The sequence below is a fragment of the Manis pentadactyla genome, chromosome 11, assembly GCF_030020395.1.
Source record: "Manis pentadactyla isolate mManPen7 chromosome 11, mManPen7.hap1, whole genome shotgun sequence".
NCBI lineage: Eukaryota > Metazoa > Chordata > Mammalia > Pholidota > Manidae > Manis > Manis pentadactyla.
The window spans coordinates 37,201,656-37,225,186 of NC_080029.1; the positions used below are offsets into that span (position 1 = coordinate 37,201,656).

At 38.7% G+C, this 23,531-nt stretch overlaps 1 protein-coding gene across 11 annotated transcripts in view; it reads right to left on the bottom strand.

Moving 5' to 3' along the window:
* SYNE2 (spectrin repeat containing nuclear envelope protein 2) overlaps positions 1 to 23,531 on the bottom strand; it is a 319,309-nt gene that overhangs the window by 257,791 nt on the left and 37,987 nt on the right. For all 11 annotated transcript variants that reach the window (XM_036906082.2, XM_036906091.2, XM_057488386.1 and 8 more), the window contains exon 2: positions 21,494 to 21,623. In XM_036906082.2, coding sequence (XP_036761977.2) covers positions 21,494 to 21,572 — 79 coding nt within the window. In that variant the 5' untranslated portion in view covers positions 21,573 to 21,623. The remainder of the gene's footprint in view (positions 1 to 21,493; positions 21,624 to 23,531) is intronic.

The window sequence follows — 23,531 nt, forward strand, 5'->3', positions numbered from 1 at the left end:
AGACATATACAGACTAAAAGTCAAGGGATGGAAAAACATATTTCAAGCAAACAACAGTGAGAAGAAAGCAGGGGTTGCAGTACTAATATCAGACAAAATAGACTTCAAAACAAAGAAAGTAACAAGAGATAAAGAAGGACACTATATAATGATAAAGGGCTCAGTCAAACAAGAGGATATAACCATTCTAAATATATATGCACCCAACACAGGAGCACCAGCATATGTGAAACAAATACTAACAGAACTAAAGGGGGATATAGACTGCAATGCATTCATTCTAGGAGACTTCAACACACCACTCACCCCAAACGATAGATCCACTGGGCAGAAAATAAGTAAGGACACGGAAGCACTGAACAACACAGTAGAGCAGATGGACGTAACAGACATCTATAGAACTGTACATCCAAAAGCAACAGGATATACATTCTTCTCAAGTGCACATGGAACATTCTCCAGAATAGACCACATACTAGGCCACAAAAAGAGCCTCAGAAAATTCCAAAAGATTGAAATCCTACCAACCAACTTTTCAGACCACAAAGGCATAAAACTAGAAATAAACTGTACAAAGAAAGCAAAGAGGCTCACAAACACATGGAGGCTTAACAACACGCTCCTAAATAATCAATGGATCAATGACCAAATCAAAATGGAGATCCAGCAATATATGGAAACAAATGACAACAACAACACTAAGCCCCAACTTCTGTGGGACACAGCAAAAGCAGTCTTAAGAGGAAAGTATATAGCAATCCAAGCATATTTAAAAAAGGAAGAGCAATCCCAAATGAATGGTCTAATGTCACAATTATCGAAATTGGAAAAAGAAGAACAGAAGAGGCCTAAGGTCAGCAGAAGGAGGGACATAATAAAGATCAGAGAAGAAATAAATAAAATTGAGAAGAATAAAACAATAGCAAAAATCAATGAAACCAAGAGCTGGTTCTTCGAGAAAATAAACAAAATAGATAAGCCTCTAGCCAGACTTATTAAGAAGAAAAGAGAGTCAACACAAATCAACAGTATCAGAAACGAGAAAGGAAAAATCACGACGGACCCCACGGAAATGCAAAGAGTTATTGGAGAATACTATGAAAACCTACATGCTAACAAGCTGGGAAACCTAGGAGAAATGGACAACTTCCTAGAAAAATATAACCTTCCAAGATTGACCCAGGAAGAAACAGAAAATCTAAAGAGACCAATTACGAGCAACGAAATTGAAGCGGTAATCAAAAAACTACCAAAGAACAAAACCCCCGGGCCAGATGGATTTACCTCAGAATTTTATCAGACATACAGGGAAGACATAATACCCATTCTCCTTAAAGTTTTCCAAAAAATAGAGGAGGAGGGGATACTCCCAAACTCATTCTATGAAGCTAACATCACCCTAATACCAAAACCAGGCAAAGACCCCACCAAAAAAGAAAACTACAGACCAATATCCCTGATGAACGTAGATGCAAAAATACTCAACAAAATATTAGCAAACCGAATTCAAAAATACATCAAAAGGATCATACACCATGACCAAGTGGGATTCATCCCAGGGATGCAAGGATGGTACAACATTCGAAAGTCCATCAACATCATCCACCACATCAACAAAAAGAAAGACAAAAACCACATGATCATCTCCATAGATGCTGAAAAAGCATTTGACAAAGTTCAACATCCATTCATGTTAAAAACTCTCAACAAAATGGGAATAGAGGGCAAGTACCTCAACATAATAAAGGCCATCTATGATAAACCCACAGCCAACATTATATTGAACAGCAAGAAGCTGAAAGCATTTCCTTTGAGATCGGGAACTAGACAGGGATGCCCACTCTCTCCACTGTTATTTAACATAGTACTGGAGGTCTTAGCCACGGCAATCAGACAAAATAAAGAAATACAAGGAATCCAGATTGGTAAAGAAGAAGTTAAACTGTCACTATTTGCAGATGACATGATACTGTACATAAAAAACCCTAAAGACTCCACTCCAAAACTACTAGAACTGATATCGGAATACAGCAAAGTTGCAGGATACAAAATCAACACACAGAAATCTGTGGCTTTCCTATATACTAACAATGAACCAACAGAAAGAGAAATCAGGAAAACAACTCCATTCACAATTGCATCAAAAAAAATAAAATACCTAGGAATAAACCTAACCAAAGAAGTGAAAGACTTATACTCTGAAAACTACAAGTCATTCTTAAGAGAAATTAAAGGGGACACTAACAGATGAAAACTCATCCCATGCTCGTGGCTAGGAAGAATTAATATCGTCAAAATGGCCATCCTGCCCAAAGCAATATACAGATTTGATGCAATCCCTATGAAACTACCAGCAACATTCTTCAATGAACTGGAACAAATAATTCAAAAATTCATATGGAAACACCAAAGACCCCGAATAGCCAAAGCAATCCTGAGAAAGAAGAATAAAGTAGGGGGGATCTCACTCCCCAACTTCAAGCTCTACTATAAAGCCATAGTAATCAAGACAATTTGGTACTGGCACAAGAGCAGAGCCACAGACCAATGGAACAGACTAGAGAATCCAGAGATTAACCCAGACATATATGGTCAATTAATATTTGATAAAGGAGCCATGGACATACAATGGCGAAATGACAGTCTCTTCAACAGGTGGTGCTGGCAAAACTGGACAGCTACATGTAGGAGAATGAAACTGGACCATTGTCTAACCCCATATACAAAAGTAAACTCAAAATGGATCAAAGACCTGAATGTAAGCCATGAAACCATTAAACTCTTGGAAGAAAACATAGGCAAAAACCTCTTAGACATAAACATGAGTGACCTCTTCTTGAACATATCTCCCCGGGCAAGGAAAACAACAGCAAAAATGAGTAAGTGGGACTATATTAAGCTGAAAAGCTTCTGTACAGCAAAAGACACCATCAATAGAACAAGAAGGATCCCTACAGTATGGGAGAATATATTTGAAAATGACACATCCGATAAAGGCTTGACGTCCAGAATATATAAAGAGCTCACACGCCTCAACAAACAAAAAACAAATAACCCAATTACAAAATGGGCAGAGGAACTGAACAGACAGTTCTCCAAAAAAGAAATACAGATGGCCAACAGACACATGAAAAGATGCTCCACATCGCTAATTATCAGAGAAATGCAAATTAAAACTACAATGAGGTATCACCTCACACCAGTAAGGATGGCTGCCATCCAAAAGACAAACAAAAACAAATGTTGGTGAGGCTGTGGAGAAAGGGGAACCCTCCTACACTGCTGGTGGGAATGTAAGTTAGTTCAACCATTGTGGAAAGCAGTATGGAGGTACATCAAAATGCTCAAAACAGACTTACCATTTGACCCAGGAATTCCACTCCTAGGAATTTACCCTAAGAACGCAGGAATCAAGTTTGAGAAAGACAGATGCACCCCTATGTTTATTGCAGCACTATTTACAATAGCCAAGAATTGGAAGCAACCTAAATGTCCATCAATAGATGAATGGATAAAGAAGATGTGGTACATATACACAATGGAATACTACTCAGCCATAAGAAAAGGGCAAATCCAATCATTTGCAGCAACATGGATGGAGCTGGAGGGTATTATGCTCAGTGAAACAAGCCAAGTGGAGAAAGAGAAATATCAAATGATTTCACTTATCTGTGGAATATAAGAACAAAGGAAAAACTGAAGGAACAAAACAGCAGCAGAATCACAGAACTCAAGAATGGACTAACAGGTACCAAAGGGAAAGGGACTGGGGAGGATGGGTGGGTAGGGAGGGATAAGAGGGGGAGAAGTAGGGGGGTATTAAGATTAACATGCATGGGGGGGTAGGAGAAAAGGGAGGGCTGTACAACACAGAGAAGGCAAGTAGTGATTCTACAACATTTTGCTATGCTGATGGACAGTGACTGTAAAGGGGTTTATAAGGGAGACCTGGTATAGGGGAGAGCCTAGTAAACATAACATTCGTCATGTAAGTGTAGATTAGTGATACCAAAAACAAAGCAAAAAAAAAAAAAAAAGGGCAGTTCCTGTGTGGTAACCTCCAATGAGTTCTACACAAGGGTATAAAGGGCATATAAAAGTGTAGGCAAAGGGTCTGTTTGTGTTTATACAGAGGATCAAAGCCTAATTGGGCCACCCCGAAAATGAACTAAGATACGATATGAAAAAGAACTTCCAACATCTGCACTCTCTGGAAGACTCATGCCAGAAGATGATCATCAAAAAACCCCAACAAAGATCCATGCACTGCTACAGCTGTAGATGCACTCATCCCACCAGTTCCTGGACTTGCCATGGGAATGAGGAAGGAGATATCTAAGCTGGCCTGTGCATACAGTAAAACAACAAATTTGACTGGATCTATACTGTTGGAACTGAACCAAGAATTAGGAGCAGTGCAAATTGTAGCGCTCAAAAATCTTACAACTACAGACTATTTACTGTTAAAAGAACATAAGGGATGTGAACATTCCCCAGGAATGGGTTGTTTTAATTTGTCTGATTTCTCTCAGACGGTTCAAGTTCAGTTGGACAATATCCACCATATCATAGATAAGTTTTCACAAATGCCTAAGGTGCCTAACTGATTTTCTTGGTTTCACTGGAGATGGCTGGTAATTACAGATATGCTTTGGTTATGTAACTATACTCCTATTATGTTAATGTGTGTGCACAATTTAAGTAGTAGCTTAAAACCTATACATGCTGAAGTACTCTACAAGAAGATATGTCAAAGAAATAATCAATCTTCCCATGTTTTCTTCCGCCTGCTACTTCTATAGCTTTTCTTCTTCCTTCCTAATTACAACCCTTAAATAGAATTCGTGCCTCATATCAAATTTTCCGAGTATCATAATTCTTCCAAGTGGTAAAGATACCTCAAGACAAATGCTGGGCATAGAAGCCACAGGGCATAAATATGCAAAGAAGTAAAAAGCTAACCTTTTCAAACAATAAGGCTTCCCTCCCACTTACCAACTTCACATTTCCCTGTATGGCCCTGGAAGATGACTGGTTAGCCAGAGACGGGTAAGATTCCTCAAGGGAGGAACAACCTAAGACAGGCACAGTCGCAGGGGGGCCATCAGGTGAGAAATTGGGGATCAACAGAGGTGAGGCTTAGAACCTCACCCCCCTGTTCTGAGAGAAATCTTCTGCATACGTGGATGTTTTATTGCCCTGGTCTAGCTTGGATTAACACATAGTCTACAGGCACACACCTGATCATCTACATTTGCTCTCCTACAACACTAAACTATGTTTTCTACCTTTATCTTGTATCTACCTACCACTTCAGCATTTTATTAAAAATAATAATAATAAAGAGAGAAATGTGGTATCCACATATAAATCAAGTATAAAAACCAAATGAGTATTCATATTTGAACTGACTGTTTATAGTTCATAATGCATGAGCAAAACCGAAAGTTTCTGTGATGACTGCCCTTGTACTGTTCACTATGTAACTTATTCATTATGTAAGAATTTGTTCTACGTGTAAGAACTTGTTTGTTATGCCTCAGAAGATTGGAGACTGACGAAAATTAGGCTTGGGGTGGATTAATGATTGTGCATTGAGCATTGACTCCCCTATACAGAATTTTATTGTCGTTAACAACCATTTGATCAATAAATATGAGAGATGCCCTCACAAAAAAAAAAAAAAAAAAAAAAAAAGGACAGACTTCCAATGGTAAAATAAATAAGTAACCGGGATGTAATGTATTGCATAAGGAATATAGTCAAGATATTGTAACAGCTTGGTAGGGTGATAGCTGGAACCTAGAATTACGTATATAAATGTTCTACCACTGTGTTGTACACTTGAAACTAATGTAATGTAATATTGTGCGTCAACTACCCTTCAATAAAAAATAATTATTTAAAAAAAAAAAGAACACATCTGGCCAGTAAAAAGAACAACGTAGATACATGTGCTGATGTGGGTATATTCTTAAGTGAAAATGATCAAGTTGTAAAATAGTATGTTTATTATTATCCTTCTGTATTTTTATCAGAGGTTTGCTTTATGGATAACCCAAGAGATGGTGTCTGTCCGTAACTACCACTTGCTGCTCATGTACTATAGTCATGTACCTGCACGTGGTTTCTCTCCTGCTCAGTGCATGAACCTTAAAAACATTTGTGCTTTTATGTTTTTGCTTCCTTTTAGCACAGTGCCATGTATAGAAGAGGGTCTCAATAAATATGTGCTGACTGAAAGACTTAGTAAGCATGAGAAGTATGGAGGATCAACCTGACTTATCCTACTATGGAGAAAACTCACTGGTGACAGTGACAAGGCCTATGTCCTCTCCTCATCTTAATAACCCTGGTCAACTTCTTTCTTCTAATAAAATGTCTTGAACAACAGGTCAAGTACTAACAGGACCCTGTTGCCATTCTCTAAAACAATACCGCAAGCAGTCTGACTGCTGGACAGACAGGGTAACGATAACTAAATTCAGATGGTAAGGCAAGACACGTTCACCATGTCTTTCAAAAGCCACCCAGAAGAATCTTAATCAAGCTGTTATCCAACAGAAAGGGAACTAAAAATAACAAGGACACCTCTTCAGTTGTTTCTCTGGAGATGGTATAGAAATAAAGCAGCAAAATAAGGGAGTAAAAACACACAGGCACAAACAGTCAAAACAAGAAAAGCCTGAAATATTTGAAGGATAAACAGGAAACGACCTGTTACTTAACTACAAAAGGGGGGACTATTAACAAACACGAAAAGCAGGGGGACAATTTATAACACATTTTTTTGCCACAACCATAAGCAAACAAACAAGCAATGCAAGAAAGAAAAATAAACAGTATTAAGGCTGAAATCTCACTTACTGAACCAGAACAGTGAGTTTAAAAGGTAATTTCTGCCTAATGTAACTCAGTAAGATCACATGGACCTCAAAGACTAAAATATTTACAACCTGGCCCTTTTCAGAAAAAAGTGTGCCAATCTCTGGCATTGACTAAGATTTGTCTAACACAACTAAATATTAGCTACAAAGGAGATGGACCTTGAAATCACTGTGCTAAGCAAAAGAAGCCAGTCACAAAATACCACATATTATATGAATGTCAGAACAGGGAAATCTGTTTACACAGACATAAAGAAAACAAGTGGCTGCCTAAGGCTCGGGGTAGCGGGTGGAGGGTATGGGGCTTCTTTTTGGGGGTGACAAAAATGTTCTAAATTAAATGTGGTGATGGTGGCACAACTCTGTGAACATACTAAAAACTACTGAACTGTATACTTTAAACGAATGAGTTGTATGGTATATGGATTATGTCTTGAATTCTATCTCAATAAAGCCTTTCCAAAAAAAATATTAGCTAATGTCTGTCAGAGTATCAGATTCGTCTCCATCCCGATTGGCCCACAGACTCCTGGAGGACACTCCCAGGTCTGATTTTGCTCCTCACTTTGCCTGCAGCACCCCCAACAGGGCATTCATGTTGTGCCAATCAGAAAGTGTTTGTTGAATTGATGATTAAGTAGCTAGGGGAGGATGGGGGAAAAGCTACTTTTCCTCAGCCAATGTAGAGATTTAAGTACCTAATTTGTTAGGAAAATACATGACATACAACAAATGGTTTCTCCCTTGGAATCCAGTGCTGCATGTTGCCACATGAGTGAACCACACCCTTGAGCAAACACCTGGGAGCTTCACACTGAGGCTTTTGTTTCCAGCCTTCCTGGAACATAGCTCCTGGCTCTCTGAGTAAACAAAATTGTATTTCCAGCATATGAAAATAAACCTACAATACAGATAAAATGCCCAGAATTTGGGGCGCTATTTGTCTCTCCACTTTCTCACTCCCTTCTGACTCATCTGAGTTGCTCAAGAAATCTGTGGAATGAATAAATCAAACAAATGACTACATCCCTTTTAACACATTTCTTACTCCTTACTACCTTTTATCTACCACATAAAACTGTAAATGCTTTTCGTCTGAAAACCCAGGCAGCCTGCACACCTCCCACTGGAGCAGCCCAAGCGCCTCCGACTTCTGAGTGCAAGAGGCCCAGGCTGCCCTGAACAGACCTGAGCTGGAGTTCCAAACCCAGGGCTCTTACCCTTTTGAAAGCCAGCCAGTTAGTTACTCAGGGTCATTGTTTCAGAACAGGTTTCTGGGTCCCAGCTCCCAGAAGTTCTGATTCAGGAGGGTTCACATAGCTCAATTTGAGAAACACCTCCCTGAATTAACTGGACTGATTAACATGTGTAACTTATTCTTGCGATGACACAAAGGAACAGCAAGGGCCTGGTAAAAATAGTGATGCAATAGCAGACCCTGAGATAGTGATATAATGTAACTCAGTGTAAATCTATTATAACATACGGGTCTCCTGGGACTCAGAGGGTTGCTGAAACAAGTCTTGTCCAGGAATAAGTAGGAACGCAAGGATAAGGACTATTCATTAAAGCCTGCTGATAAAGTGGTCAGAAGGCATTTTGTAAATGAGAAAACTACAGCTCATAGAAGATGAAGGATTTTTATTCACTCACTCCATAAATATTTATTGAAAGTCTACTATGTCCAGAATACTGCGCTAGATCTCACATCCAGTGAAGGAGAAATTCAAACTCAAATGTGTCTGATACCAAAATCCATGTTCTTTTCATTCTAATTAAAAATCAGCTGAAATGTCAAATCCATGACCCTTCCAACTACCACTTTCTCAGCTCCACTTCAAAACCAGACTTCTCTGAAGAATTGTCCATAGCAGCTGTCTTCCCGTCCTTACCTACCTCTCACTTCTTAACCCACTGAAAAGCTGGCTTCTGCTCCACCCACTGCATTTGATTGGATTCTCCTCAGTATTTACTGGGTATCATGAAACTTCTGATTAGGTTTGGTGCCCTCTCCTTGAAATAGTCCCCTTTTTTGTATTCCATGACACCACACACCTCTGTTTTTCTTCCTACTTCTTGGGACACCCCTCATCACGGCTGTTATGGGCTTGTTTTGCTTTTGCTATCTCTGCACTGTTCCACCTAGGCCCTCTTCTCTCTTTCTAGATATTTTCAGCTACTCCAAAGGAACAAAGTACCATTTCTATACTAATCACCTCCAGACCTTTGCTTTCAGCCCAGGTGACTGTTTCTCCTGGGCTTCCTGTCTGTCATGTCCCATTATCTCCACTTAGTTATTCCATGGACACGTCTAACTGAACATTGCCAGAACTGAGTCATCCCCTCTAACCACCTCCTTCTCCCACCAAAGTTGTTCTCCTACAGTTTTTTGATGAATGGTTCCATTATCCACTCATTGGCCCAAGAATAAACCTAAGTCATCTTTGATACTTCCATTCCCAGTCAATCCAAAAGCCCAGATAATTATCACAATAAACCAGAAAATAAAATAAAATAAAAGTGTAAAGCCCTGAAAATTGTACCTATGAGACATCTCCATGCCACTGACACCTTGTAGATTCTCTCTCTTCTGGACCACCACAACAGACTTAAACTGGTCTTCCTGTCTCCACACTCACTCCTGTGAGACCACACCCCATACTGCAGCCTGGGTGATTTCTAAAATCAGTTCAGAATATCTCTCTACTCAGAATACTTGAACAGCTTCTCCTTGGTCTTAGGAACATCTTTAAATTCCTGTATATTTACATGACCCTTTATAGCCTCACCTCTTCACATTTTCCTTCAAACTCTTAATATTCAGTCTCACTAAACATCCATTTCCTTGAATGTGCCATGTTCAACCCCACCTTCTAGCATTTATATGCTGTTACCACGGCCTGGAGCACTCTTCCCATCTACACTCTGCTCATCCAACCTGCTCATATTTTTGGTCTAAGCTAAGAAATCACTTCCTCTGAGAAGCCTTCCCTGACCCCCCTGTCTGGCTTAATGCTCCTGCTGTGTGCTTCCCCCTCCCCCAACTACAGCACACCTGTACTCGACTGTAATAGTCTATGTACTTGTGTCTCCCTGTAATCATATCATATACTTTAGGCCAGCACATCTGCCATCCCTTGTTGAGTGTAGTATATTATACAACACAGGTGCTCAAAAAACTTGTGGACTAATAAATGAACAAATAAATGCATCTCTAGGAATGAATTAACCTATGCTAAAAAAGAGTAATAAATAATGGAGTAGTATCTCACCTTAAAAAATCCTTCATCTCCCTTCAGCAAGCACCTGTTCACAGCAAAATTTCTTGAAAGCATTAAGTCGCTGTCTCTACTTCCTTGCCTCCCATTCTCTCCTCAACACACTCCAGTCAGACCTCCATCCCCACCACTTACAGTGGCTAAACCTGTCAGAGTCACCAACTAACTCTATTAGGAAGACCCAGAAGGTCTTCCCTTCTGGGGAAGACCCTAGCTACACACTCCATGGGTGATTTCATCTAGTTTATGGCTTTCGTGGGTAAAATTGTAATATTTCTAGAATATCTTGCCTGGCTTTAGTACATCTGCATATCAATAGACATTCAGAGGTGCAAAGAAATATGGCTTTAGTGCATTTGCATATCCTCAGGGGTGGAGAGAAGTTCACCTCCATATCAATGGGTAATTACCTGGGCAACGGAGGGCTATTCTGTACGTGGGAGGTGAGGAGGAGGGCTGGTTTTGCTTCTGTTGGAGCAGGAAAGAGAAGAGCCCAGATACTAGTTTAGGTATTTTGTCTGGGATTTCCTTTCCCTGGACTTACATCTGGCGTAGTCAGCAGGATTCCTCTGAGCCCGAAATCTGTCATAATGGGTGTGACCTTTGGGAGGGCCACCCCTAGAAATGATGGAGAGAAGTGGCACTCATGCCGGGTGAAGTGTGTCTACACTCGTGTGGTCATGGAGGTGCCACCACTGCTGCTGGCTGCGCCAACCCCGGCCTGTGGCCCAAGCCTAAGGCTACTGCTTCTGCCACTGCTGCTGCTTCTGCCACCGGCTGGAGCCTGGTCACAACTATGGAGAGGAGCAGAGGTCCAGTACATCTTGAAAGAGAAACAACTGGCTGCTGTATACCACGCCTTGCTGGCTACAGAGCCCATGACTGGAAAAGCTCTGACCAAGATAATAACCACCTATCTCATCATGGGGTAGGTGAAAGACTGGACCCAAAAGTCACAGAGTGGCATGGCACAGACACCTACCATACATCATGTGACTGGCCATTTGCTTTTGGCATCCCCAGGGAATGATGAAGCAGATGCACTGGCCCAGGTGCACTAGCTAGAAAGAAAGCCTGCCTCTGACGTGGCCCAATGGCTACATCAGCGTTTGTTGCACACGGGACAAAAGACAAAGTGGATTGTAGCCCATTGGTTTTTTGAAGAAGTCAGCCAAGCCTGGAAGGAGTGCCCTGCACATTGTGCAGATCAGCAAACCACCAAGAGGGGCCTAGAGCATCTCTTTGCAGCCTATGGCCCATTGCCGGTAATTGAGAGTGATCAAGGCATCCACTTTATTGGACATGCGTTGCAAGGATGAGTGCAGCAATTAGGAATAAAATGGACATGGTCCTGGACATTTAGACACATGGACTGGCAATGGCTGGCTCTTCTGGCACCTTGGGGGAAAGGCCTGGAAGTTGGCCTCCTGTGTATTCCTGGAATAACAGCAAAGTTACCCCCCAAACTCACGGTTATTTGCTTCTACAGTCCTTGTGTCCTGAATGCGCTCCCTAGCTGCAGCTACCATGTGATGACTGGAATGGATGAGCTTTGGACTTAATCTGCATGAGACTTTGAACCTAGCTGAATCCTCTGGCTTGAGAATTACCATGATTGTGTTGCTGTTGTCAAGAAAAAAATGCTTAAAGAGAGGCCTGTCTTTGTCTAATATTTGGTAAAAGTTTTGTGAGCAATCTAGCATGGTTGTTAGGAATAAGTAAACAAGTGCAGAAACATATTTTGTGCTTAGTAAGAGATTGTGCTATAAAGTATATTTACTTAATCTGCATAGGATGAATCCTCTGGCTTGAGGATTATCATGATTTTATTGCTGTTGCTATTGTATGTCATTAGTTTGGTCAGAAGAGGGGGAATGAGTAAATAGTAAGGCGAGACTTCTGGAGGGGTGGCCTGTTGGTAAAATTGCAATATTTCCAGAATATCTTGCCTGGCTCTAGTACATCTGCATATCAATAGGCATTCAGAGGTAGAAAGAAGTATGGCTTTAGTGCATTTGCATATCCTCAGGGGTGGAGAGAAGTTCATCTCCATATCAATGGGTAATTACCTGGGCAATGGAGGGCTTATCTGTACCTGAGAGGTGAGGAGGAGGGCCAGTTTTGCTTCTGCTGGAGCAGGAAAGAGAGAAAGGCCCAGAATGTAGTTTAGATATTTCGCCCGGGATTTCCCTTCCCTGGACTTAGAGCTTTAAATGTAAATATACCAGCCATATGCTGATGGCTCCCTAATCTATGCCTACCCCTAAAACTTTTGATCATTACATCCAACTGTCTACTTGACATCTCCATTTGGACATCAAATTGGCTTCTTGTGTCTATCATGACAAAAATATAAACTCTAAAATTCCTCAAAACTTGTCTATCAGTTTTATTCATTGCTATAAATTATATAACCAACTACTCAATTGCTCAAGGCAAAAATTTAGAAACCATCCTTGATTTTTCCTATTACTCACCCCATACATCCCAACAGTCACAAAAATCCTTAAAAAAAATCCATGGTTCTGCATCCCATTGTTACCACGTGGCTCCAAACTCCTACACTACCTCACCTGGACTACAGCAAAAGCATCCAAACTGGCTTTCCCACTTCCCCTCCTCCTCCCAGACAATCCCCTCTCTGTTCAGAGCTACAGTGATGTTTTGGAAAATGTAAATCAGATGATGTTACTCCCCTGATTAAAACCTTCCCACGGCTTCCCATCCACACAAATGTGAGCTGACGAATCCCACCTGATCCAGCTCTGCCTTGCCTTGCTCTCCAATACCAGCTCATGTCACCCCTTGCCCACCACAACCCAGCCACACCAGGCTTCCTTTGCTCCAGGAATTTACCAAGTTTGCTTCTATCTTTGAGCTTTTCCTTGAGCTACTGCTCCGACTGGAATGCTCCTCCCTTGTTCTCTGCATGGCAGCTCCTTTGTGTTATTCAATTGCTGCTTAAATGTCTCTATTTCTTAGAGGCCTTCTCTGACCGTCTGATCTAAAGAAGACACCAAGGCAACCATCACATAAACCCATTTTTAATCCTCTGCACAGCACTTACCATCTAAGTGGTAAAAGTTGATGTGCTGATTCTTGATTATTTATTCTTTGTCTAACTGAAATACAAGCACCATGGGCATATGAAGTTTTTTGGAGTTATTAACCTCAGCATTCTCTTAGCCCCAAACAGTGCTAGATAGAAGGTAGGGTCTTAGGAAACACATGTTGTGTGAATGTATCAATGAACAGATTTACCTACACTCATAAAAATCATAATTATGTAACAAAGTAGTAAGTGTGAATTCACCTATACTTTTGAAACATTTTGTTTTGAAGACATCAAACCACTCTGGAAGTTCTGTCGAACCAATGTTCAGAGTGAGGCAGAAACACACAGCAGAACTAGTTCCCACTCTTAATAATCCCACTTTATGGAAGATAAGGCCAAAAATGCTAAGGTTTGGGGAAGACCTTAAATGTTACTCAAATTTGAGATGGGCTGTTTGTGTTCTGCATTTGAGCCAGGTGCCCTTGTCTTGTAACCTTTAGTTGCTGATGCAACCAACAGTCAGTCCCCGGCACAGTAGAGTCTGAAAACACCAAGGCATGGCCCGCACGTGTTGCTCCACCCTAAAGGCCTAGAGCGAGTGCGTGTGGCTGCCTCTGCCATTTTCTTTCTCTGCTCATTCAACCTGCATCACCACACAGATCAACCATGAACAGAAGAGATTATTTACCCAGAATCTCATGTCTCTTCTCCAAAGATATACACACATTGAACTTTAAACATTCAATTTTTCTGATAAGTCATGTATAACCCTTTATCTACCATTTTTAAATGACGATAAAATTACCTGGTGGCAGTGAATGTCAGGTCTCATACATATTGAGAACAAATGCAGTTGCCTTTTACCAAAATGTCTCAAAAGTTTTCAGGAAAAAAGAGCCATCCAAAGAAACTGTAATCACCAATGCTGAAATCGGATGAGGGAAGCTGTCTCTTCAAGAGTCACATTTAGAATGGCCTCTCATTTTCAGAGCATTAAAGCGCACACGAAACCCACCAAATGGTTATAAACTAATCCCTTATGTTGGCTTCTTACTTTCCCATTTTCAAAGAGAAATTATTTTGAGTTTTATTTCTCTTAATAAACTACTTCAAGCTCTGAATAATTACGCCAGCACCACCACCCCTCCCCCAAACCCCTGACATACATGCATTACACAAAAGCTCAGAAAATCTTGTATCTCTCATGTGGCTAATTAAAAAGGATTCTGATTTCTATAAGGAATGAATGAGATCTTTGTTAACCTACTTTAACAGGACTCTAAATGACCCTGGATTTATCTTGGCCTAGTTTTCAAGCTGAAACTGACCCAGAATAAAGTAAGCTTATCCCCAAACTTCTGGCAAAAACAGAACCAAAGTTCCCAGAAGCCAAACCTGTATATCCAACCTAAGAAAAAAAATTTCCCTGAAAAACTGTACAGTGCAATCACCACCGCTTGCAGAGCTATTTTATTTTTAGTTTAATTAAATATTTTTAAGATTATACAGCTTTATAGTATCAAAGCAAATAGACTTCCAAGAAAACACTGTAAAAGACATTATCAGCTGCTATGACACCAGGAACTTTCTGGAAACTTTTGTGTTGGGAGAGTCCAGTACTGACAGCCAATGAAGGACTTAACTTGATTATTTTCTCTGGGTGTAATAATCACTTAATCAGCCAAAAAAAAAGACCCCAGAGATTATTTCTTTTTATTTATAATAACTGAGCAGTCTGAATTAGTTACGAAAGCAAACATAATGCATGCTAAAACATGTCCTTTTTTTACTCTTCATTCATGATTCCCAGCAAAATTCCACACTGCAGACTTGGCTGCAAAAGGGTAGAAATTCCACCAGAAGCCTTTTATTAATCCTGTTCCTCTTTCTCAGACTTCACATAGTCTCATTCATTTACTGTCAAACAAGGTAGAACAGAGCTTCTCTCAGAAACATGATACAACACTATTGAGCCCCTGAACACGATATACACACCACGTTTCATGTCTAAAAAAATCCATGTTTCCATCCTATCTGACTGATTTTCCTGACCACTGAACAATTCTTGTAATTCACGGCACCTTATGTATTTTTTATATTAGAACGGCTCATTTATTCACTACATACTTGTTAATTGAAAAGCCTAAATATGTCAGAAACTTCATTCACAACAAAGAAGAGTATCCGATGCAAGGCCCCTAACACACAGGAAAATTCGAGGAACTCAGAAGGTTTATTGAAGCAAGAAACATACAAAGATGAGAGGAAACTCAACATAAGGAACAATTACAGGGGGTTCAGCAGGAAAACAAACTCTGGGGGAAGTTCTTACCAAATTATTTTTACAATGAGAGGAATATATAACTCACCTTCAAATAATGTTATGCAGAGTATATTTTCATTCTTTGCCTCCCTAAAACTGAAATATGAAAAGATTTCCCAAACGTTTTAAGTCACCTTTTGGTCAGATTTGTATGTTGGATACCAAAATTAGGACTAGGACCTCATGGAGTTAGGGGCTTTGACTCGTTTCATAAGAATGATTAGGTCTGCTTCCCACGTCATCTCCTCACGTTCACACGACATCAGCAGGCAAAGTACAGCAGGACTATATGCTTCCTCGGGGTGCCTAGTCTTTCTTCTTTGAACCATGGGACCATGGTTGGCATTCACTATTTACTGAACTGAGTAAAATTAAACAGCATATCACATTATTATGCTTGTAATCTAACCCACTGAATGCAAATGATTTCTAATGTGACCAAAACTAACACATACACTGAAAGCCTCCCTTCATGTGGATTCTCCATAAACAATGAATAAATTTAAATGGAGTAATAACCTCTCTATAGAGACTCACATTTCACTACTGAGCCATATGCCAAGTGATATCTATCCAAGGGTGCAGGGTGTTTTTTAATATTTTAAAATATGTAACCTAGAAGATAACACCACTAAATAAAACATGTGAGCATTGTTTGAAATGACACAGTAACTGGGCTGAATGTGGCTTTACACAGGTTCCTGTAGATGGGTAACCGTTCACCAGCATTTTGGCTGGACTGCATGTTGACCCCTCCTGCAGTGGCAAAGGTGACACAAGGTGACAGTCCCTCCTGGTCTTTGTCCAGCTCGTGAGAACATTCTGTATTCAGATGCTGTTTTTTAAAGCATTGGCCTACCTCATTTTTTAAAACAAAATAATTTGCTCCTATTAAATAAATTCATTGTGTCCTTTTATGACCAACGAAATACTTATTTACAAGTTAACAAGAAATAACTTAAATCTGAAATATACAAAGTGTCCAAAGAGTTCAAATTGTCATAGCTGCCATTTAAAATATCACAAGATAAATCAAGCCTAGTCAGGCAACTTCCCTCATTATTAATTTGACTTTTAAATGGGCCCTTTACTTGTGTTGTGCTTTTAATCTTTCCATGACATAGGAAGTTCTTAAGAAGTTTCTTCGTAAACAATGTATTTTATCGCAACAATCTATTTTAAGCACAGTGATATGAAATAATATTTAATGGCCTTATTAGTTGATGCTATTAAAATAGTGAAAATGCACTAAACAAAAAGACAGTTAATAATTTGGATATTATAGATGCTGCCACTATTATCCCAAGCAGCTCAGCTTCTAAACCATGGAGGCTCTCTGCCTTCCAATCCATAGTCAGTAATTTCAGAGTTCTCTTGAGTCTTCAACCTTAATGGTTTTCACATCTGTCCCACACTTTCATATTCATTTCTCTAACTCTAATCCAGGCAAACATTACCCAATACCCAGATGTTTGCAGAGCTTTCACCTATTTTCTCCAACTCCACTTTCTCATCCCTTTCAAGTCTTCCTACACCTCAAGGCCAGATTAATCTCCTAAAGCACAACTCTGACCTCTGACCACATACATCTGACCCTTGAACCACACAGGGGATAGGGGTACCAACCCTCTGTGCAGTCAAAAATCCAAGTATAACTTTTGTTTTCCCAAAAACTTAATGAACAGTCTACTATTGACCAGAAGCCTTACCAGTAACATAAACAGTCAACACATATTTTACACATTTTATGTATTATGTACTATACTCTTATAATAAAATAAGCTAGAGAAAAGAAAATGTCTTTTTCAAGTTGTTACAAATCTCCAAAAAATGTTCCAATATATTTATTGACAAAAATCTGTGTATAAGTGGACCCATGCATTTTAAACCCACATTGCTGAAGGGTCAACAGAACTCTCATTATTCTTGAGACCCAATAGCTACCCACTGCCTAAAAGCAAAATCTCCAAACCTCTTGTGCTTGAACTCAACTCCCTTACAGATCTTAACATCAGAAATACTACTAAAGGGATTCCTACTTTGGTCTCAGATTAAACTGAATGGCAAAGTCCCTTCCAACTTGAAAAATCTGTGATACCTATCTTTTAATCCTTATAGGATACCATAATCCTATCTATCCAACACTTCAAAGAATGGTTCCCTGAACATATAGAAACCATACAGCCATTTATTTATTATTTAAATAGCCTGAACTTTCATTATCAAATTCATTTCTAATATGGACCATCCATAGTAGTACAAAAGGCACTACACTAAAATAAATTTCATTTCACATTAAATTTTGAATTCACAAATGCCACTTCTTTCTCTGCTCAATGGTCCACTGCAATGCTGTTCTCATCATTAGACTAAGAAAACATAAATATCTCCCTATAAAAAGGGCCCTTCATAAAGACATCTTCTCAAAGATAACACAAAAGATGAACACAATGGGTCAATGGTATGTTCTGCTCTATGAATTTCAGCAACGCCGCCTGATTCCTGAGGCCTGATTCATGCAGGCCCTGCACACACATTTTCAGAGCATATCAACAATCACCACATTTCAGTGCAGACATCTTAATCTTTCCTTAAGCATATTATTCTGAGTCAGCACTTGGCTATACTTGTCTCACTTTAAATAAGTTTTGGCTAAAATAAAGTAGGCATTATAAGTTAAGTAAGCCTCCCTCTGCCTCTAAAAAAGTTTGGAAATGAGAAGAGAAAAAACTTTGTTATGAGCACTGATCTTGAGCCTCTCATATTACATAAAATCCCTTCTCTCATATGATTTCAGTGATCACTAAGCACACACAAATTCTGTGAAATACAAGTCTGCTTACATAGTATACAAAGCCAAATGCTTTAAGAATATTGCCAACAGCCTGCAGTTCAGCAGTAGCTAATGTACATAACATTGCCTATCAATGTTTTTGTCCAAACAGCTAATAATCCTGCCATGAACCAAAGTTACCTTCAGAAATATGTAAAAGTTCTTTCCCTCCTTCCTTCCTTTCTTTGTTCCTTCCTTACTCTCCCTTTCTTTATTTCAACAACTTAGGCTAAAAGAATCATAAATCTGCTGATAACAATATAGGATTCAACTTGGGGGATCTATTCATTTCACAGTTAATCCTTCATTCTATAGTCATGGGAACTTCTTGGTAGATATCCATAAGGGTGCCTGGCTAATGTGAGCAGCTCTTGCCCAGTAATAAACCTGACTGTGTTAGAGTATTGGCTTTCCACCTCTCCCCCTACAGAGCAATGCATCCAGCACCATGTTCCTCCAAACAGATTATGAAGGAAAATCATTCACACTGGCAGTGTATGTCTATCACATTTCCATTGTCAAGCAACCCATACTCATCTTCTATTGTAAAGCATACTGCATAACCTAGGATAATTCAAAACATTCTATAAGAAACCACTTACTCCTCAGCAATTTGCTAATTATTTTGAGCTACTTGTTAACCTGAAATCATTAATGTTTCCTGAAGATATCCATCCATATTCTGGATGTAAAAGTCTGCTATGGATTAACTAGGATAAAGCTAAGATTTAGGTGAATTTTCCAGAGAAAGTAGTTAGGAAAATGCCCTTTCTCTAATTGTCCTTTGAAATGTGTCAGACCAGTGTGGTGCAATGGAAAGAAAACCATCCTTCAGGTCAAAACCCAGCTCCAATGCCACCAGCAGTGTGACTATGGGAAAGTAATTCCATCTTCCTGAACTACAGCTTCCCTCTGTAACTTGATGATAAAAATATCTACCTTACAATATAGTTGAAGGGGTCAAATAAGATAATGTATGTAAGAATGCCATGTAAATGAGAAGATACTACACAGAGGTCTTGGAGCACACTCTGCAGTGGGGAAGAACATAATATAAAATATAATCACTATAATACTGTAAGTGCTAAAGTAGGTACTGTGGGAGAAGGGAGAAAGGAGCACAAATCTTAGCAGAAGAGAGAAGAGGGTTCAGGAAGAGGCTGAGTTTGCCTGATTTGGGGATGGATGAATGACAGATGAGCTGGACTTCTCCAGTAGGAAGAGGAGGCAGGGGAGTTGCAGGGGAGTCAAGTTCAGTTGCAACCTGAACCAAAGCACAGACAGGGAGCATATGGTCCCTTGGGGAGCTGTGGGACTGGATACTTGTCAGGGTGAGATAGGAGATGAGGGCAGAGAGAAAGGTGAACCTGTGAGCCATACAAAGAAGTCTGGATTTTACCTCACATGTGATTGGAAGCCACTGAAAAAAAATGGCAAATAAAACAATAGTAAAAGCCAAACTTCTGTTTTACAATTTTTCTTATACACCATGAAGTTTCTACTCTAGCTGTGAGCTCCTGGACAAGAAATCCTTTGAGACCAAGAGTTTTGGCTGTAAATATATAAAAAGAAACTACAACACGTTTATTGAGCTCCTACTCTATGTTAGGCACTGTGCTAAGCCCTTTGCACACATTATTATTCATCTTGAAAACATTGCTACAATATAGGCTTTATCATCCATATTTTAAATATGAGGAAACCAAGACTCAAAAAGACAAAATCTCTTGTCCATGTTCAAAGAACTAGTAAGTGGCAGATCCAGCATTAGAAATTAAATTTACCTATTTATTTGTGTACCATCTTCCTGATGTTTTAGTTACATGGGTTACTAGTTACATGTAACCAAACTTCCGAGAATAACAAGAACATTTATTTTTTTCAGTTATATAAAAATCTGATTTCAACTCCTTATGAACATTACATGACACCATGAAAAAATACTTAGAATTTTTTGAATTCTTACTTCAAATATACTTCTCAAGTATTATATATTTCTTAGTCTATACAAATTACACGATATTTTTAAAAGCCTGATACAAATAGATATAGTCTATTATAATAGCTATTGACCCCAGTCAAGAAGCTAATCATTCAAAACACATTTTTAATTAAAAAGAAAATATCAGAAAGAAAGTTATGTGGGGATCCTTAACATACATGACTCAAATAAAGATAATATACAGCAGGGAGACTACAGTTAATAACACTGTATTGCATATTTTAAAGTTGCTAAGAGAATAAATCTTACAAGTTCTCATCACAAAAAAAACAATTTTTTAACTATGTATGGTGACAGATGTTACTGAGAGTTATTGTGGTGATCATTTTGCAATATATACAAATATCAAATCATTATGCTGCATACTTGACACTAATATAATGCTGTATATCAATTATACTTCAATTACAATAAAAAATGAAATGATTCAAAATCTATGGCTTCTAAGTAACATTCTAAGAATGTTGCATATTGTTGTCCATAATCTAAAAATTACTTTAAAATACATAGTTACATAAACATTTTCAAAGACTTGCCATAGCCTTATTTCTCCTACATTAGCTGAATACTCAGCTCCAAGATTTGCTTTATCAGCAAAGGTGTAAAGTCTAGTGGCTAATGAATTTTCAAAGTACAAAATAAATACTGTCAAACTCCACAAGAAGCACTAAAAAATATATATATATATATATATATGAACAATACTATTCTGCATAAATGCACACATGATTCTCATGATTGAAAGGTCATTCACTTACACTATTACTACTATCCCTTCCTATTAGGGCAAACTAAAGAGGTACACTTAAAAGACCCTATGCAAGGAGATGCAAAATCAGTGCAAACAATGATAAGCAAGCTACAGTTAACTATTTAATTTTCACCACAAATAAAATACGTATACTCAAGAGTGAGAAACCAAGATACCAAGTTCCTTCCACATATTCCTTACTTTCTTAGAGAACTGAGATAACAATAAAGACATTACAGTATACTGAGAGGTTCTACAATTGGAAAAATATGTAAGAGAGACAGAAAGCAATACGATTTGTGGAATAGATGAGGTCAAGGTTCCTACAGTTGCCATGAGTGTTACCCCACCCAATCTTACTTACCTTGCAGCGAAATATGGAGATCCTCGATGCCCACGGAAACTTGTTCATCTTCAGTGGAAAGCTCAGGACTAGATGCCATTCTTTGACTCAGTGAAGGTTACATCATATCCATCTCAGTTACAGAAGTGAACTAAAAATAAAAGGGATAAATGCTCATTAGTAACTCTGCAGCTCTGCATTTTCTAATAAACATGCATTGCCAGAAAGCAAGAGCAACCAAAACACTGCCCTGCAAAAGAAAAGCCGTTTTCTAGGGAGTGTTTCCTTAGTTGATGAGGAACAAATAAACTACGCCTTCTTCTTTTGAATCATAATCAAGATTTTGCCCTGTGACCTATTCATGCTCTTTAGAATTGTTGGCAGAATTCCCAAAGAGCTAGCGCTGTGGATTCTATAATAGTGATGAAAAAGAAAGCTACGCAATGAGATTCCATAACTTGTTCTAGAGGAATTAAAGTTGACACAAACTAGTATCTTAGGTGTTCATGTATATCTGATTGTTAACCTTCAACCTACAAGGATTTTCTTTAAAACTTTCTATTTAACTTAGTTCCTTCACTGTTTCATAAATGTTGCCATTTACTGGAAAAAATTGGAACTGAGCCTACATAGCTTGGCAAAATGTAACTTAAAAATTTTTTTAAATGTATCAAAAAGAATGTTTTGATGGATTACCTACTACATTGAATTATTCTCCTAAGCACTTATTTTTCCACCTACACATTTCTTTCTCTATCCCCACTTTGACTCTTAAAGAATCCTTACAGTAATACTAATTTTAACTCTGCAACTCTTTAAAAGTATTGGTTCATGTATGTGGATGTGACTATGAGTATCCTGGGGACCGAGAATAGAACACTGAATTCTGCCATACAGATAATGACTTTCTTTTAAAATAAACCTAAGCAAATATGTAAAAATGCAAAATGTATGGACAGAAAAATGGATAAATATATAGATATGTGACAAAGCAAATAGAGCAAAACGTTAATGGTAGAATCTCCATGTTGAGTATATGATGTTCACTGTGAAATCCTTTTAACTGCTGTATATTCGAAATTCTCTATAATAAAGTGTTGAGGAGGGGACTATGGACCTGAGATAATAGCTAGATACAGTCAGTCAACTCCAATAGCCCACTTATCAAAATGCAAACAATAAAAATTATTAAATAGTTAATTATGCAGCCTGACTTCAAAAATCTTTCAACCCTGTCTTCTCCATTCTGTTTATCCAAAACTCCTTTTATTACCTCTTCTATGGGTCACTGTTGTTAAATATTTTACCTACCAAATAAACTATGTTTATTAATTAATAATTAGTTTATTTATCCTCTGAATTAAGATGAATCTGAGCCCACCTGAGGTAACATTGTTACTATACTGAATGGACATAATTCTAAATAAAACAAAAAGCTATTTGTTAGTTCAGTCCCTGCAGCCTGGTAATTGATAAAGGTACACATGTCCTCAGCTTTTGATATATGAGGACCTCCACTACCCCTCCCCATACCCAAGGGCTCCTCAACCCAAACGGAAGACAAAGCACCTCAGGATGACAGGAGGAAAAACGAATGCAGAATGAATTTCCTAAGGGCACCCACTCTTCCATGCCAGGGCTATTAAAAACAAAAAGGATAATAACATTAGTAGCAAATACTATATAACACTTATTATATACAGGCTCTGTTCTCAACCCTTTGCATATAAAACCTCATTTAATCTTTATAACAACTTAAGGAGCTAGGTACTGTAATTATCCCCATATTTGAAAAGACAAAACTGAGCCACACAAATGTCATCAACAGCTGTCTAAGGATACAGAGCTAATGAATGATGGAGCTAAGATTTGAATACAAGTAGTTTTGGCTTCAGAGTCCATGCTCTTCACCAATACACACTGGTACCTCCTAGAGCTAACTAAAATGTTGCCATATTGCATTTATTCTTTCATTCATTTATTCACTGTGGGTAAAATTGCAACATTTCCAGAATCTCTGGCCTGGCCTTAGTGCATGTCCATATCAATAGGTGTTTCC